General features: G+C 39.2%; 3 protein-coding genes and 1 pseudogene across 4 annotated transcripts in view; all 4 read right to left on the minus strand.

Moving 5' to 3' along the window:
* The window catches only part of LOC110041374 (uncharacterized), a 66,973-nt gene that overhangs the window by 22,203 nt on the left and 25,584 nt on the right, over positions 1 to 19,186 (minus strand). The gene's annotated exons all lie outside the window — the stretch shown is intronic.
* Positions 552 to 2,743, minus strand: LOC149113903 (histamine H2 receptor-like). Its single transcript, XM_089287702.1, has one exon. It carries the CDS (start codon positions 2,570 to 2,572, stop codon positions 1,616 to 1,618), a length of 957 nt encoding a protein of 318 aa, XP_089143828.1. The 5' UTR covers positions 2,573 to 2,743; the 3' UTR covers positions 552 to 1,615.
* LOC149113904 (cytochrome P450 4F1-like) lies at positions 5,010 to 16,594 on the minus strand (annotated as a pseudogene). Its single transcript, XR_016206362.1, has 13 exons — positions 16,184 to 16,594; positions 14,491 to 14,680; positions 13,991 to 14,118; positions 13,170 to 13,288; positions 12,238 to 12,300; positions 11,058 to 11,190; positions 10,691 to 10,756; positions 10,187 to 10,274; positions 9,562 to 9,664; positions 8,266 to 8,396; positions 7,650 to 7,763; positions 6,943 to 7,042; positions 5,010 to 6,085 (listed from the first exon to the last, which is right to left on the minus strand). The product of XR_016206362.1 is annotated as a cytochrome P450 4F1-like (transcript).
* Positions 18,585 to 19,103, minus strand: LOC110041375 (dynein light chain Tctex-type 5-B-like). Its single transcript, XM_020746656.2, has one exon. The coding sequence runs from the start codon at positions 19,101 to 19,103 to the stop codon at positions 18,585 to 18,587; it is 519 nt and encodes a 172-aa protein (XP_020602315.2).

Here is a 19,186-nt window from a genome sequence, read left to right on the forward strand (position 1 = left end):
AAAGTCCCATTGATATTGAGAACAGTTTAACCATTGCGGGAACAACACTGACAACATTTGTTTATAAAGTAAACATATGGCAAATACCGCTGAAATCAAATATAGCTTTTTTTTTAGCTACGATTGTAACGTACCTAGAAACAGAATATTTTTTAACATTTTTATTTTAATATGTGAAGCCGATTAGATCACTATTGATCCAACGTATACCAGCACGATCATCGTTCCGGTTGCTCGCTTAAACATTTTCTAACTCAGACATAATAAGCTACTTCACTGATATTTAATCTTTTTTAGTTTTGAATCTGAGACGAAATGTGATTCTAATGTGCCTTCCTCGCGGGACTGAATAGGAAAAAAAATTACCAAATAATGTCTTTGTTGCCTAAAGTCAATTTTTGACCACCTTACAGACACAGGAAATGTCAAAATGTCTGCCATAATGTCTATCTTATGTTCCTTACATTAAAGTTCACCACGTTCACTTGTTTAAAGTTCTACATATGCTTACTTTCCTGTTTACTAGGTGTATGGCATTGAAACACATCAAGGAGATGAAACGAGTTTTTATACTAATCAACTTGTGTTGTCAAAAAAGATCTTTAATCAATGTAAAGTTACATCTGCCGTTCAAAATAGGCCCTTTGCACGATCCGGTCACAAGGTACGGAATTAATTATGCTGGAACGCAAGTTACACAGTGGGACTTTCAAAACAAAGGAAAGAGTCGGGCTGGACTGGTGCGGGCAATTTCCGCGTTGATGTAACCTCTGTTTCAAAATGAATGTTGGTGCAGAACCTTATTTACTGAATTTACTGAAATGAGATTTTCTCGCACGTTCATTGTCTTGCAAATCAAACATCATTTCCATATGAAAGGTTGTGCACCAGAACTCGTTTTAAAACAGAGGGAAAAGGCAACTCCGAAATGGTTTATTGTTGTTTCAGCCCGAAATTGTCTCGCATGCAGTGTGAATTACATTGTAATGCAAATGAGAAAAACTAAACGTAAAAAGGTCTATTGTTTAACTCAAGACAACGAACATGTAACACCTTAAACAAGTATCATCATCAGAAGAGAATAGGTCTTTGTATTTTACAAGCCCTCAGAGAATTTTAGCCTTAATGGTGTCGTCTGATCGCTCTGCAACTACCTGTGATACGTCGTACAGTTCTCCAAATCCTCGCACAATGTTTATACACAATCGAGGGGCACCAACGACACTTTTCTGTTTTAGGCTATCTGGAGCTCTGCAGGTTAATTTTAGGCTGTGCTATAAGCTTATTACCTATTTGGTCATTCTAGGAGGATTTGCGTTTTGGCCAATTTATTGGGGCTTTTTTGCCCATTTCTCGAAAACCTTCGGTCTTTGCGATAATCATAACTAAGGTACTCCAAACGATATTTTTATCAACCTGAAAATAACAGACATTAAATTTCTCATATCACGATATCACGTTTGAGGTGAAAATTCTCGTAAGAAAATCGAAAAAGACCGGAGGCCTTCCAAACAGACGATTTACCAAAACGATCTGTCGGGTGCCCCTGAACATTCCCCTAAAGTACACCACTACCAAATCTCTTAATTAAGGTGCGACTAACTGCAGAAGCTTTTTACCAATTTTGGTCATTATGACAAACTTTAAGACTCTTTAAAGAGTTCCAAGCAGCACGTCGCAGATGTGTTACCCTCCAAAAGTAAATAATGGGGTTTAAAGAACTGTTCACAAAGACGACTGTTTCCAAAATGGAATATTCCGCAATGTCGATAAAATCGTGTCCCCCTCGAGCCAGTCTCGCGATTTCAAAACACAGATAAGGAAAGTAGCATAAAGCAAACAGTTCTAAAATCATCAGTGAGGTATAGGTCTTTGCTTTGTATTTTAACATGTTCAGAGCATTTTGACCTGATCGCCGATCGCTGATCTGATCGCTTTGTATCCGGTTGTGATGTCGTCTTACAATTCTCCAAATACTGATGTAAATGTAACATATCACCAAGATACAGCAGAACGCGCCTGTGACCGACAGAGCTACTAGAATGGAATAGCTGCCGATAGCAAACCAAATGATTGTATTCATTACAAATTGAAACACCCAGAGTTGAATTACAGTAACAGCGACTTTCTTTTTAGTGACTATCTCGTAATAACGCAGGTGCCAGTGCAATGCGATGGACCTCTCAATGGACAGGTAAGTCAGCGTTCCTAGCGATAATGCTGTGAACAGATAAGCAAGGAACATGTGAAATTGGAACACGACGCAGAAAGCGTGGGTAGAGACATGGCGAGCGGCGAGATTTATGAAAACTAGCGTGGGCTGTAAAAATAATCCGACGCAAAGATCTGCGAGGGCTAACGATGCGACGAGAATATTTGATGCCGATTGTAGTGACAATGTTTTCCACAACGCTAGCAGGATTAGCAAGTTGGTGAGAACAGCCACAGGAGATAGAAAGCCATTGACAATACTAATCCCTGTTCCAAGAATTTGATAGTTTTTTGCATTTAACATGGAAGAGTTTGTTTGTACAGTTGCCCCAAGGACGGAACAGGAGTTGTAGCGGGACATGCTGTCGTCTCCAAAAACTTCTTGAGAGGTTTAATTTTTCGACTCGTTTGATTTCTTGTCGCTTCAGTTTGGACGGAAATCTGTTTGCAATTCTAGAAAGCGAATCGCAGAATCAAAACACTTAGCTTTGTTAGCTTTGATGTTATCACTCAATTGGTTGATATAATACATGCAGCAAAGGTGTAAATGTTGATTGATTTGCATATTTAGATACCTTGATGTACTTAATGATGTACTAATTAACATAAATTTACCAGAAACTGAAGTAATGTTACAAGCGAATGAATGTTTATCTTATTTCGAAATGTCAGACTAAGCATTAGACCAGACAAGATAGCTGGGCAGGTCAGTGGGATTTTGGGGGGTGTGTGAATGAGTCTGTGGGTGACAAGTCTGCCGCGGCAAGAGCTGGTCGATGGTTAATCCCGACCTAAAAGTTTTTGATCCCGAAAAACGGAGGAAAAGAAAGGCATCATTGAAAAGCAAATGTTTATTTTAAAATTATAATTTTTGTTTAATCCAGTATGCAATTTCCTTTTTCAAGCAAAGATCTGTAATATAATGTAGCGACGAATATCAAAATCAGGCAAGTCTTGTAGGATGTTACTAAAACTGGTTACGGGGAACGGGGAACCGGGAACGGGAGTCTAGGAACGAGTGTACAGCGGTAATCCGCCTGAGAATTCAACATGGCGGACAAAGGAAAAGAAAAGGAAACAATTTGGGGAAATGTGAGGAAGTGCTACGGTTGTAAACGTGACTTTCTACCGGCTGTGCCCCCAGATCATGAGCCCAGAACGTTCTTGTTAGAGTAGAGTCCGATTGGCACTGTGATAAACAAGGCATGAAAAGGCGCCTGGGGGAAAAATCGAATCAGTATTGTCACAAGCTACGTCCCCAACCGGTCAGGCCACAGTCGTTCTTAAATAGAATTTCAAGCCTTCATAGTCTTCTCATGTCTTCTCACTTTATGCGCTAGCTGTCATATCAATATTTAAAAATAGCAACATGCAATATGATTTCGAGGACAAGTGACATAACACATGACTGTCTTTGAACGTGGGTCGTCCGCTGTCTTCGCATTCGGCGGCGTGGCGGCCTTTCGGAGATCGGTAAGTCAGGTGGCAAATCAGGTGAGCAGCAGATAAATAACCTGTGGCCTGGCCGCTTTGTTAAAGACAAAATATATGAAGAAACAATCAAGGAATATTCCACAACAATGCTAATGTTGGTGAAAGATGACCGCGAAAAAGCGACTGCGTGACACTCGGTATGTTTTCAGATGACATGTCACGTATCAGACGAAAAACAGTCTTTATTCTTTGTCTGCGTTTTGTACCCAGTCTGCAGTCTACATTTTGTACCTGTCTACAATTTGCACCCGGTCTGCAGTCTGCATTTTGTACTGACCTATTAGGAAAGCATGTGATAATACCGATTCGATTTTCTTCCCAGGCGCCATTTCATCCATTGTTTAACCCAGTATCATATTGGACTCTGGGGCACAGCCAGTAGAAGCCCACGTTTACAACCTGACACTTCCTCACACTTCTGTTCCCTTTTCTTTTCATTTGTCCGCCATGTTGAATTCTTAGGCGGATTACCGCTGTACACTCGTTCCCAGACTCCCGTACCCGGTTCTCCGTTATCAGTTTTAGTAACGTCCAAGTCTTGTAATGTTGGCTTCGAATTCTCGCAGTTAACAGTCTTATTTGAGCCAAGAAATTGAAGTTGGAAACATTGTAGGTGTTATTAATTTTAGCCACTGATGGTCCAAAACTATGATCTATAATGAAACAAGACAGAAAAGGGAGGGGTGGTGTGAAGAACCTTAGCTTCTTCACGTACGAATTTTAAATGCGGCTCTGTACGAAAAAAACCTCTAACACCAATTATCCTCAAATACGGACCGCGCTTTGTTTCAATAACATCTATTTTCTGTTTTTCGTGGTCGAAAATGCAATTACACAAAAGAAAGAAAATGCTTTGCAGTTATGCAACTACGCTCCATACACGTTAGAATAACCGCCTCTAGCTTTGCAACAGCACACGGCAGCTGACAAGATGTCTAGAATTATCTGTGACTTCCAGAATAGGTACTGTGATGTAAGTCTTTTCATACAAAGTGATCCAGTTAAAAACATGTTTTGTTGATAATACATAAAACCTGACCAATTCCATTACTTCCGCTCTCCACACTCTTTGCAAGTCCTCATGTTCGAAACGAACAACCGCGGGTCCATAAGAAAAAGTTAAATGACGGAAATGCGAAAGGTGAAAGTTAAAGTAACTTCGAGTGCAAGCGAGAGTAGTTGAAGACTGTACAATTCTTTTCCCCTTCTTTCCTGACTGAAGAGGAATGTTACGTTACGACCAAAATATGGTTTGTAAAGGAGACTTAAAACCAACATGACTCCATTTACGGGAGAAAAATCCATAAATCAAAGAATTTTTTATTGAATCACCAAATACATTTCAACTTATTTTTAAATCGTGAAAAATTATAAATTCAAACATCACCCGGCAGTTGGCTAATTTCGCTGCTGTCAATCATAATCACTAAGGCAACCGACTGCAAAGTGATTGGAGAGAAATTTGAGCGACTCAAAAACAGGCCAGGTGACGTCACTCGATAAGCAATTACGTCGCCTTGGTAACAATGATTGAATTTTTGACATTTTTACTTCGCGTATTCATCCTCCATTTCACTCCCCACGGATATACAAGGCAGGAGGGATGGATGCCAGCTCTTCGAGTTTTTTCCCGGTTTTGAAAATCGGATTTACCCTGTGATGCTACAACGTTTAGTAGCTCCAGGAGCATATCACCTAGAATGGGCGATGTACCTCTGGTAGCTCTTAATAATGATAATGATAACGATAACGATAACGATAACGTTAAGGTTACTAATAATAATAAGTGATAACGATAATGATAATGATAACGATAGTTATAACGATAATGATAACGATAACAATAATGATAATGATGAGCTCTTCATCCATTCATCGTGTACAGCAAGTTGAAGGTTTTCAATAAAACGCAAAAAAAAATTTGATGTGTCTTCTTGGAATTTACAGAAATCTAGGGGAAGGGAGGTTCAAATCATATCGCCCACCCCCTTAGTTTTAATAAGCCACGGAGCGTATTAGTTTGCTTTCACCTTCGAAGGTTAAAACTACTTTCTAATAAAGTAAAGCCTGGGAATAAACCAGAAATCTATGATTTAACGTATAAATGATTAGTTTACAGTTTACTCTCATAATCGATGTTTGTGAAGGAACTTTGGTTGAAAAATTAACCCTGAGTAAAGTAAGCGTAACTTAGATTCTCTTGAATGTCAACATTGATTGATCTGGTAACTATGGTGAGCAATTAATAACATATCAACTAAGTATGAATTAAGCCCGAGGGCAAATATTAACCCGGATTCCATTCTTAGCTCGTAAAATAAGCTCCGGAATGAGGTCATCAACTGGCACGATGTTGTCAGGACCAACTGATAACTTGAACCTGTGCAAATATAAAAAAAATCAATGACTGAATGACTGAATGAATGAATGAAACAATCAATCAATCAATTACTCAATCAATCAGTCGATCGGTCGGTCGGTCAGTCAGTCAACCAATCAGTCAGTCATAAAATCAATCAATCAATCAATCAATCAATCAATTAATCAATCAATCAGTCAGTCAGTCAATCAATCAATCAATCAAGCAAGCAAGCAAGCAAGCAAGCAAGCAAGCAAGCAAGCAAGCAACTAATCAGGAGAGGATGATGGGTTAGACAGTTAATTCCCATGTGGCCTTATTTCTTAAGTAATCCGTCATAGGTTATTTTTGGACATGGCACCCAGTTCCTCCTCTGAAAATGTATTAAGATCGTTGCGTGGATGTTTTCGTGGATAGTAAAATTACGTGTAAAGTCGCTTAGGATGTCCACGTGAGTACAATCCCGCCAATGGGATTGGCTACTCAAAGACCCTACTGGGATTACGAAACCGAGAGTAACCTATAACTTGAGAAGGATAAACTTGGGAATGAGGCCTACATGTGGGACTAACTGTCTTACGTTTTATCTTCTCTTGAACAATGTATCAAGCGTATAAAAACCAAAGTGGCGCTGCTTAGGGAATTTTAAATGTCTCTTAGCGTTTCAGGTGAACATCTGTAGCCAAGATTTTCAAGCATATACCTCAGTAATTTTCAAAAAATCTTAATCTTAGACCATTCCTCCAGGAATCTAGGACCATTTTTGCAGCAAGGGAGAATTCCTTTAAAGTGCTCGCCATGTTTTGAACTTTTTTGAAAGCGCTTTCATTTCCGGTTGATCATGAACGAACAAAATCAAGAAAATACATAATACTCACTTGCGAAGGATCATTGCCAAGGAGACTTTGATTTGCGACAAGGCAAAGTTTTGTCCAATGCAGTTCCTGTGCAAGAAAGAGATAAATGTTTGTTTTTGTACTTTTTTAATTCTGTTTTTAACGTTTCCCGCAATAGTTGCTATACATAGCAATACACGCACACTCCAAGTACAAGGGAACCTTTTCTAGATTCTGCACATGTTCCTGTTCAGATTTATATTGACAAGCGCATTACAAGATTACAATTGTATAAATAACCAGTAGAGGGCATTTGGCGCAAAAAATATATACACAAATATTTCTTCGCAAACATTATCTGCTCCGAGAAGCAAGTAATTTTCTGAGAGCGACACTCGAGGAAAACTGTGAGCTTCGACCTAGGAACAGCGTGTTTTACATATATGCGTCTGGAAAGTTTAAACGACTTAAATCAGGAGAAAAAATTCGCATCCAGTTTTTGAAATCAAATAACATTTTCTTCATATCTTAGACCAGTTCTTGTGAGATTCAGTCACTTGAAACCTAACTGTCAGGAACATCAAATTTTTCAACTAGTTTACCCGCGAAACTCATGACGGAATAACTGAGCCATGTGTAATTTAAAGACTGATGAATCGTGGGCTTTCATCAAAGTTCAACCAAAAAGGAGCAAGGATTGTTAAGCCTGATAAACACTGAGGCAGATTTCAGAAGACCAACTTGAAAACTTTGAGCTACATTTTCAAGAAGCGCTATTTGTGCCCTATAAATACAAACCTCTGGATCCTTCCAGACATGTGGATTATGGTGTAAAGCGTATACATTGGTCATCACCCACGATCCTAAAAAAAGAGAAACTGAACCTATTCAGGTCGTTGTTTTCACAGTGGAATACGAAGTAAGAAAAAAACTAAGTACTCTACAATTTCAATTTGCAATCTAGTTGGTAACGTAAATTTCCGAAGAAATTTTTTTAGCGCTATCAAGAGTTTTTTTTTTGAAGAGTTTTTTTGGCGCTAAGAAAACTGAAAGCTTAGAAGGAGCCACGAAGAAAGTGACTAAGGGTCAAAATTATAAAATTCCTTGTTTAAACTAAGTTTCTGATTGGTCATTTACAAGAATCTATCGACTAAGACTGCAATTTGGAAATTTTAGTGCGATGTTCCGGGAGGGGGGGGGGGGGGGGGGAGGAAATTGAAGTACTGGGAAATTTTGGTTTTTCAAGAGAGAGAAAAACTGGAGTACTGCAGAAAACCCCCGGAGCGAGGAGAGAACCAACAGCAAACTCAACCCACATATGGCACCAGAGTAAGGGTTCCGGTTAGGTTAGGGGAAGGTTAGTACCTTCTGGTACAAGATGGCCGTCAATTTCGTACGTCTTGTTCAATGTGCGACTGATGATGGGGACAGGAGCAAAGATCCTTGTTGTCTCTTTGATACACATGTGTAGATACTTCAGCTTGCCAAGTTGCTTCCTGTGAAAACAAAACAGAGCTTAAGTATCCTGAAGAACTACCAACACATGCCTTCATCCAATCTCTTGCGACGGGATTAACTGACTGGGAAACAGATGGCTAACGCTGAAAACAGTTTCTGTTTTATGAGTAGTTTACAATCTACACGTATATTAAAACTCAAGTGAAAACTATTTGTATATAATAGCACCTTAGTGAGGTACAGTTTATTATTATATAGACACGAGTATTTTACTGGAAAACACACCACTCGTAAAATACAGACGAAACTACAACCGGAAAAAGATTGTCGTATTTTCCATATCCTCACTACTCGCGACAGTTCCTATCACGTTCGCTGAGTAAGAGATGGAGAAATGCGCCCGCGCTTGAGGGCGTTGGAAGTGTAAAAGTATATGAGGGAAAGGAAGAGAGGGGAAATAAGAAGCGCGGTAACGTGAAGACGCACGTTACCGCGCAAGTGGAGGCGGCGTGGCCGAGTGGTTTAGGGCGCTGGATTTGAAATCTGGAGGTCCCTGGTTCAAATCCTCCACCAAACCGCTATCAGTGGATTTGTTCTCGGTAGCCCCGAGTTCAACTCCTCCACCGCGTTGTGTAACCAGCCAACTGGTCAGCCTCCAACCAGTTGGGATTCTTATTAGTTTATGTTATATTTGAAATATTTATTTATTTACAGTGTCCCCAATTAGCACATTTAAAAGTGCTAAATACATTTGACACTTAAATAAAGTTATTATTATGTTATTATTAAGCAAGCGAGAAAGAGAGACAACATGTTGCAGTTGCCAAGAGCCATAGGAGTCTCACACGAACTGGACTGAAATGAGAAACGGAGCTCTTAGTTACACTCGCTTAGTAAGGGACTGGTACGAATAGTAATTTCAAGTGGTGTAGTTAACTATGCTGTACAAGACTCTTATATTGCTAAGCCTGTACAGTCTGACCTCCACTGAAGGCCACCTCTTTACAAAGGCCACTTTCCTCTGTCTCCAAGGTGGCCGTTGTGGCGAGGTTCGTCTGCAGTATATACAAAACTTCAGTTTATGATCATTCAAACGAAAGCTATTTTCCCAATACTTTCATGTGATGGTCTTTTTTTTTATTAAGAAACCCGAGTTTGAAACTTTTTCCTTAACTATGAATAACCTCTAGTTCCCGGCCTTACCAGTCCAATTCCTCTTTGTGCCCAAACACTTCATCAATCTCTTGTTGACACTTTTCTTGATGTTCTGGAAACCTTGCCAGGTTGTATAGAGTCCACGAAATAACTGAGAAACGTAATAAAAAATGAAGCGTCTTATTGACCAGAGAGGCTGAAGAATAAGAGAGTTAATCTCTCACGCAGGCCATATTCCCAAGGTAAATCACTTAAGTTAATTTCAGATTAATCCCGGCTTCAAAATCCCAGGAAGGTCTCTGCCACATTTAACGCTGCCGTGGGCTGAACCTGAACCCTACTATGGTAAATAAGAGGTGGGACTTTGTTGTTGTTGTTGTTGTTGTTCATGTTGTTCACCATAGTTGGGGGATGTTTTAAAAATTTCGCTTAATTGTTTAGAGCGTGTTCAGTATTGAAAAAATCAAAACAACAACAACGACAAACTAGCCAAAAATTGCGTTTTAATCGTAATTGAAAAAAAGGAAATCATCACTCTTCATAAAAACTCTATAAGTACATGTAACACTGTCGAGTCCCACATAAAAGAGATGATCAAATTTCAGTTTCATTTCCCACCGAGCAGTTTTCAGTGTTAACGTACATAGAGGACAATCTGTATATAAGTACATACCGCTGGCCGTTGTATCGTGTCCTGCAAACATAAACGTCACAGCTTCCCCTACAATTTCTTCGTCTGTCAAGCCGTTTCCTTGTTCATCCTAACGAAGCATAATTCAGGGAAACTCAGCAAAATAACGAGATTTTCGTAAAGTAGTCTTAATTGTCCCGGGACTCGTTGCAGGGACTAGTTGCTGGCAATTTTCCACTTGTGTGTGCAGAACTTTAGTCTGTTAGTATACATGTAGATTTTACTTTGCAGTCAGTACGAGGGATCAGCCATTTCAGGTCGGTAATTGATCAAAGCAAAATTTCTCTTTGTAATGCAATGCAATGTTAAGTAGGCAGCGATGAGAATAACCGTTTTGATCAAAATTAAAAAGGGATACGATATTGATGTTATAAACCAAATTTTCGAAGGTTACACAAAAGAAACGTGTGGCAATGAGTAATAATTAGCTTGCACCTCCTCCACACTTGGCTATAGGGTGGGACTAACAGGGTTTAAAGTCTTTACCTTTGCCTCTGACAAGATATCCAGAAAGTCTAAGTGCTTCTTTTTCCTGGGGTTTTCCTTCTCTGCCTGATGTAGAAGGAAAATATTCAAATAAGCTGATGTAGCATCAATGAATCGCTCTGTCTGCGTGACTGTCTGCGCTCTGTCTGCGTGCACGCAATCATAGATTGTTATATGTCTTTTGTTGTAAATTAAGGCCCTGTTTATATGGAGAAGAGTTGTTCCTTGTCGGAGAAACACCATCCACACTAAGCCATCCCGGGCAAGAGAACTATATTCATAACCCGTAACTAACTTACCCTGTTTACAAACAGGCTGACCGTTTATGTGAGAAAAGCCACGATATAAAAATTATATTTAGACTTACGTTATCTTTTAGAGCATTTCTTCTGGCCTAGATGAGTTCATTCGCTTTAGCGTGAGCAAAAGCACAATTCTTGAAAAACTTTCTTCCATCAGGAGTCAATTTATAGACGTTATCATTGTGAAGAAGGGGATTCCTGTAAGAAAGCAAATAACGCAGTGAATTTATCCTACGGTTCCTTTGTTTTTGTCTAGAGGGAGTAAATGACAGTTATTTGTGTTCAACAACTGAGTCCACAAATTTTTGCGTTTTTCACAGCTTTAGTACATTAGAGCACTATTGTCGACAACTATAATTATTCCAGGCTGAACTAGCGTGCACTAAATTGCTTGAAACAAAGATGGCCGCATGACGTAGATATCAACTACCGTCTCAAAGACTGTAGTGAAAAATTTGTACATAACGTAATTAAACTGCTGGGTTTGTTAATGACAATGAAAAGGACAAGGTTTTATTCACTGAGTTCAATTAAAATTCTATCATCGTTAAATTGCTTTACAAGCTGGCTCCTTTGAGATTGGATATCTTTAGGTCGTTCACAACTAAATAGTTGCAAGAATGTGTTTCTAGTCTGGCACAGCACTATGTCTCCGATATGTCACTAACGGTAACTTGTTGCAAGAGATTATTTTTACAATAACTGGCTAATTTCTCGCGCGCTCACTGGCTTTTTTTATCATTATTAAGAGTACAGACGGATAAAATTTTAATTTATGCAGGCTTTTAAGTTTAACTTTCAGCTGTCAAACTGTCAACTTTTTAACCAATGAGATTTTATGGACTTTTTTAAACAATCAATCAAAAAGCGAGAAAAGCTATTGACAATGTTAGCGTCATTTTGAATAAAATTCACTTATCTTCGTTTACGGCAAGTTTACGGCGTCTTTTCCTCTCATTAATTCCCGACATTTGACCATTTTGGGGTCTTGCTATTGTAAAAAAACAATTGACGTCAGTTTGCTGCGGAACCACTCGCAAGCGGCTCGTGGTTCCACAGCCACTTTGACAATGTTATGACGCAATTTATCATCAATAAGAGGACAGACGCGTAAAAAACTGACTTCAATTTGTTAATTCGCTGACGAAAATGTCTCCATATATGGTGGGGGTGGAAAAATGTATCATGGAAAAAATTCAGCTGAGATGAAAAACTGCAACACAAATTTATCATAACTGTTCTTACATCAGTCTGTTCAAAATCTGGCTTGAGGCTTCATAGACGACAACTATATAAGGATCCTGTTTTCTGAAAGGTAAAAGAGGAAACGAAAAGTTTAGAGTTAAGCTAAGTATATAAGGCTAAACCAGTTCAATTTAACACTTGCAGCCCTTAGCCATTGAGCCTTTTTATGGCAGCCATGTTTAAGGGATACCAAACAATAGGGTATGTTTGTATTAGGAAAGAACTCATTTACCGAAGGAAAATGTTTTATTCTTTCGGAATACCAGTATGAAAACGCTCCAAATCAGATACTTGCATGCTAACGCCATTGTTTACATTATGTTATAGAAAGCGCATACGTAATTTAGTTGCTTGTTTATGCGTACGATGCAAACTAAGGACAATTTATCCGATTTTAAAACAGACACCGTAACTAGACATAGCGTCCAAAATTTAGTTATAATGCTAAGTTAGAATGGAGGGGTTCAGAATCTGCTTCAAACGATACATTAAGAATTTTTCATTATATCTTAAGGCTGCTTTGACACTCTTGCTACATACGCAGGAAAACTCATTAAATATGACGTTCCTTGAAAAAAAATATTCCTAGCACTCTGTCGCTTTCTGCTGCAGAAACCGGGATAAGTTCCGGCCTGATGGGCCACTTGCAGACTTTACCCTTAATTACCTTTCGACATGTTCTTCTTAGATTTGCGTTAGTTTCTAAAAGGGACAGCCAAAATTAATCTATTGATTTTTTTTTTTTTTGATTGAAAATATTTCTGGGGACAAATAAGCATGGCATATCATTGTTTAGAAAATCGCTGCTTTGAGAGTCATATTTTCACAGACATGTTTTCCCGAATTTTCAATTTTCCAGTCATTTAACGAAAATGTTTCACTTTCGTACAGTGACGTTAAAGAGATAGCTGTAGCATGCATGTAGGACTTACTCTTGAGTCTGACAGTTGCTTCTGTAACTAAGGGCACACTTCAAAATGGAATCCAACGTCATCAGACTCACGTGATGGAACAACTCCACCTGACCACTTCCCTGCGAGGTCCACTTCTCCTGAAAGAGCAGATTAACGTATATTTAGAAAAGCTTTGATGGTGAAATTCGTTAGTGACCGTTAACGTCGTAAGTCCTAGAGATATTTCTAAAATTTGCTGCTTCTACTGCTGAAAAGATCTGTCAAATGAAAACGAATTAAATTTTACGACGGCGTCTTTAAAACTATGCTATTTTCATTAGGTCAATGAAAATGTGTTCACTATACTAAGGATTAAAAGTCCTCATTTTCATTACCTCCTCCTAGTGGGCCTATGTTTTGTTTAGTAAAAGTAACCTAACTTCAGTATTAGAGTTTAGTCAAAGACTACTGGTACACTTGTCTTTAGAGATTCACCACTGTGCATCAATATGTGTTAAGTCACTGAGTTGGGAGAATTAAGAAGTTCATTCCCAATATGTCGTGCGCGATGCCCTGAGCATGACGAAACAGCTGTCTGCTGTTACATTTGTGGATAAGCCAGTCTGGAGAGGAGCAAATTCACATGACTGAGTGTAGTGAGTCCTATTTGATTAACATAATAGTCTCCTTATTTCTCAGGTTTATAAGCGCTCACTTTAAATGAAAGGAAAGGAGTTAAGTTTTTACTTCAAAAATTAACATGTATTTCTTGTTTTTCAACTGATTGATGGAGTGAGTGAGTAAAACGATCGCCGTGGAAACAGCCTGTTATCGCTATCTTCGCTTCGTTACGTGTGTACCAGAAGTACGTTGTTAGACTCCGTGAAAATTCTGACGTATGGTTTCAGGATCTCAAAGTGGAAGGCTGGAGTGACAAGTCTTCTCATTCGGAACTACTTGTCTCTCTCTGACTTTACCAAACCATCCCCTGTGAAACGAAAGAAGAACAGTTTAATACCTGCAGAATTTGGAGGGCTTCTTACAGCAAAAGCAAACCCTCTACGTTCGAGCCTGTAATGGACTATGAGGCCTCTACTTCTCTTCGGTTTCCCTTGCATGAAGCGACTAGGAGTATTTCTACTTTCTCACAAAGACCAAGACGTAAAGCATTTCATCCCTCCAATATCGAAGGCCTTAATAGTGGACAATCTTAGACCCCTGTGTCCTAGACAAAATAAAAGGCTTCTTCGTCAGTGCGAAGATAGAGTTCTAGGTGTTAACAGACTTCAAGAAAAACTCCTTGATTTAAACAGAGAACTTGTTCTATAAACCAAGCTGGTAACTAAACAGATTAACTCACCAATAAACGGCCTGACCAGATTGTACACAAATCTTTCCTTAGGTGCATTGCTCGACTGAATGACTTTAATGGTTTCGGGATGACACAGGACAACCAATGATTTGAGAGGACCGAACCACAGGCGGTAACAAGTTTTAAATTCAGTAGCACATTTTACATGGAATTTAAGACCATCTCCATCGAACTTCGCCTACGAACGACAATGTTTTAATCGTTAATTTAGAGCAGGTATGTGCTCCAAAGGTTCTTAAACAGTGACCTTTTTAAGACAGGGAGCACAAATCATCGAAAAGTGGCAAAAGGCTACCCTATATATTTTTCGACTTACAACTTCAAAACCATATCCTATAGGCGAATCTTTTCTGATGTCATTGTTAACATTTCCTCTCATTAACATACGACTTTGCGCAGAGAAGGCATCACGCTAGACACGAATTGACTACAAACATCTAAAAAACTTGTGAAACTTAGTAACTGGTGGAATTTGCGGCTCTTTAGGTGTAATATTTGAGGAGGAATTGGCTTTCAAAAACTGCAAAATTTCTGGGTCGCAAAAGTACTAAGAGCTCATACATTCTTTTTAAAAATTCTAAGTTTTTAAACACGCGTCATACAGAAAGTATTCAATACATCGGGCTCAAATTCCTTGGACATTTAATCGTGCTATTCCCTTTCAATATCCAGAATTAATGTTTTTGTAGCTCCATCATGCAGAAACTGTATCGCTTATGCCAATGAGACAAACATTGTAAACAAAGATTCTCCTATTCGGTAGCACATTTAAAAATAAAAACTATTCTGTAGCACACGCCTATTATATATGATTCAACGTAGATATGGGAAGACCCCCGGGTCAAAGATGCTTTGTTGGGACTATAGCAGCTGTATGCCCGTTATTGGAGCCGAGCATGCCTGGAAATTATTTAGCAAGTATGTCCCGGATGTTGTGTTGCCAGCGCAAAATTTCATGGCATATTCTAAGCGAAAGAGAAGATGACACTCCTATGCTATCTAAGAAAATAATGCATTTTTTAAAAGGGCTAGAAAAATTGCCGTCAAACGTGCATCGTTTTCTTTCATTATATGGCTGTCTCACAAGGAATGGGAACTACCGAATTCACGAATTTGATTGGCTGAAATTGATATTGACCGCGGTCTAGATTTTCCCATCTAGACCGGCATCTAGACCGGTTACATTTTGCGGTGAAAAGTTGCAAACTAAATTGCAAAAAATATGGACTATTTTCGTCTAAGAACATTTATTTCTGGAATTGCCAAAAAGCCTAATGAAAAAAAAAAAAAAAAGTAAAGAGGACGAGCAAACTTTGGAAAATCTAAGTTCAGCTCATTGCCGTTCGCAATCAAAATCACAGCAAGTACAAACCAATTACATTAAACGAATTAAATTGTTCTTGTTTGCCATGTAATAAACATCTTATTAATCGAGCTTAGTCGGTCTGCATGTGAGAATCTTGATCTCGGTCGTGTGCACAGACCTCACTGTGTTCGGTCTGCATTCACCACTTCGGTTAAGGTTCTCCCATACAGACCTCCTGCTCGGTTGATAAGAACTAAGGAGAACATGAACACCACCTTCTATTTGGTATATGAAGTAGAATCAGACATTTTCAAGCCCACAGTGGAAAAGTTAAGTTTTAAAAGTACATTTAAAATAGTAAGAGACCAAACTTACGTAATCGAGATGTCCTTTAAGCCAATGGCCTTCAGGTCCGGGTACACCAACCACTGATCATGTAGCCATTTTCCTCTGTTGTACAAAGCTAATTACGAAGTTTGCTAAGAACGCAAAGCCCGCAGACACTACCACAAACCACCACAACGAAGACGAGCTTGATTCGAGAGAAAATCTCGAGACAAAATCCGTTAACAGAAGCATAATTCTCTGAACGCGATATGCTAATAAATCTTGGATCAGTTGTAACAAAATACTTCAACTGTTTTCTCTAGAGTTGTCTACGATTTCGTCGCTTGGTTTCCAGGAAATTCAATTTACATTCAGTATGAAATAATACCTTTTCGAGCGTCAACATGAAATGAGTTTTAATAGTGCCTCTGAATGAAAACTAAGCCAAAGTAAACTTACTAGACTTACTAGCTTCTGGCTTTTGTTCGCTGCACAATTACTTTAGATATCTTTGTTATTTAAATCACTGTTTTAGGCGAGCAAGTCTAAAAAATAGGAAGCAAAGGAAATATAATCAACAGCACTTTTCGAGAGATTTGAAGATTTCAATTTTGGATTCTTTTGGAAACGGGCGGGAACTAGGCTGAGAAACCCAACACACACCTTGGGCCTCTACAAAAACACGCTAAATGCTGTATTGGCTAATTAAGTAACAACTTTATTTACTCAAGACAAAAACATGACAGCTAGCACAAAGTTGAAGAGCCATTAACCATCACTAGGGATTTCAATAAAGCCCCTTCTACATGTACACTACGCCTGAGGAATTTGAAAACGGGGCTTTGTTTCTACGGTTAAGCCTACCGTCCACACTAATCCGTGACGAGAACGGAGCTTTTCGAAAACGCTTCTCAAACCGGGAGAATTTGGAAACGCCGGCTTTTCGTTTTCGTGTAGACGGATATCATTTTGAAAACAAAGCTTTTTGAAAACGATGACAGCACGATAATCACGTGATTTCCCTGACCGAGTTTTCCTCAAACACAAATCCAAAATGACCGGTGATTGTTGCGTTTTTAAATTCCTTTGGCGTAGGGTGAACGGAAAACATTCGACGGCGCGTTTTCAGAGTAAAACCTTCGTTTTCAAATTCCTCCGGCGTAGGGTGGATAAGGCCTTAACTAAACATACAATGAATAATTGGGATTTGAATCTGTAAAATCAGTAAGCTTTAACAACAAAATAACCATCGTTGAAGCTATACATAACATTGTCCAAAAGTTTCTTACATTTAGAGGAATTTTTTTGTTAAAGAAAGTCTTATTTGATATTCACAAAATGCGTGTTAACAAGTTTTTGTGACAGACTAAACAAAACCGCTGACATCTCATTATTTGACACTTCCACCATTTCTATTAATATTGATTGGCGAACGTTTAGTGTAACATTCAGCCGTATTATTTCAATTCCCGATGGGGGATGGGGAGATGGGAGAAAGAAAGGATCTCCTTTATACGTATGGAATCGACGGGGATGCCTGGCTCATGTTTTAGACGTTACAAAAATTTGCTTGAGTTTGTACAAGGCACAAAAAGATGCCCACATGCCTTTTTTCCGGCCCTCATTTCCCCACTCGAGAGATTGAGACAAGCTCGATACCGAGCTCCTTTGTCAAAGGGAGGCCAAGAAGAGAGAGCCCGGGATCAGGATTGGAAATTTGAAATTTGATGTCGTGTCTCTAAGAGATATGCGTGGTTGAGGCTCCGCAGTTTTGAATTTTTCGCGCTCAAGTGACAATCGATCAGCACACCAATCTCAAGTCATCTCTGTGGTCAAATGGAATTCTTGAGGGTTGAATCTTTCAAACCAGCTAAAAGCAAACTTTCACGCTAGCTAAAAAAAAACGAGCTGGCTTCGCAGACTTTTGTTTTTGTGGTTCGAAATGTCAATTTTACACTCTCTATGAAAGAACACGACACTTTTTTCTAATAATATTTACCTCCCTGAATAGATCTAATGGCCTTATCTTAAAACACTAAGGCACCTACATTTAGAGCGAAAAGGTGGGGCCGAAACGTCACAAAAGATATTTTTCTTTCGCCAAGCTTCTTTTTTCGGCTACTTATTTTATTCTAGGTGTCTTCCTTGTCGCGACTTGTTCAAAGCGCGTCCGAAAACGGTTCATTGCATTGCGTCTCGTGTTAGCTATTTACAATAAATTGCTGGTTGAACTAGGAAACATGTTCGTTTAGCCGGAAATTCATTACATTTATCTTTATCTTTCTTTATACACGGTTAAAAACTCATCAGGATTACAAATACAATGAGGTGAGCTCGTTGTTAACACGAAAAAGTCTAGACGACGTGTTACAAAGTGACCTAGCTATAAGGTTTGCTTGTTATATCCAAACTTGTTGCCGGGGTACACTTTATTTGTTTGTACATGAAGCTACTCGCGATATATACCATAAATCGTGGCTACGGCATACAGGGAAGGACTCCTGTAGGAGGCGGTCGCACATCTATCAAATCTCTCATCCATCACACAACGACTAGCAATACACATTCCTTGACTTTGCAGCGGTCCCAGATAAACCATACACACAAACTTGAATCTGTTAGAACCCAAAGGCTTTACACTATCATTCAATTCCTCGCTCGCTTTAAGAACCAGTTCTCGGCATTTTTCCCGCTCGTACCTCACTCCGTGGAAGGTGCGACGCAAAATGTCTTCGGCGAGCTTTCGGGCTCCGTCGGAATTGAACGAGATGTCGGGACGCATTTTGTACGAGTTCTCCATGTTTGGAGTTACCGTGTTAAAGTTATCTTCGTCCAAGGACAGTAAGATCGATGATGGCGGGCTAGGCAGTGCTCGGCGTCGGAAGTTTCCTGGTGTTTTCAGAACACCGCGAAGTGGAAACTCTGTAGATGAACTGCCTTCCACTGATGGTGCAACAGAGCTTGCCATATTTCACTGCAAACGTAGATGTGGTCTCGGAGATGTCAAAGTTTGTGTTTAGATGGAACACTGCCTTCAGTAAGACTGTTGGA

Source organism: Orbicella faveolata, unplaced genomic scaffold (genome assembly GCF_042242905.1).
Source record: "Orbicella faveolata isolate gen_17 unplaced genomic scaffold, um_ofav_v1 contig_14, whole genome shotgun sequence".
Classification (NCBI taxonomy): Eukaryota; Metazoa; Cnidaria; class Anthozoa; order Scleractinia; family Merulinidae; genus Orbicella; species Orbicella faveolata.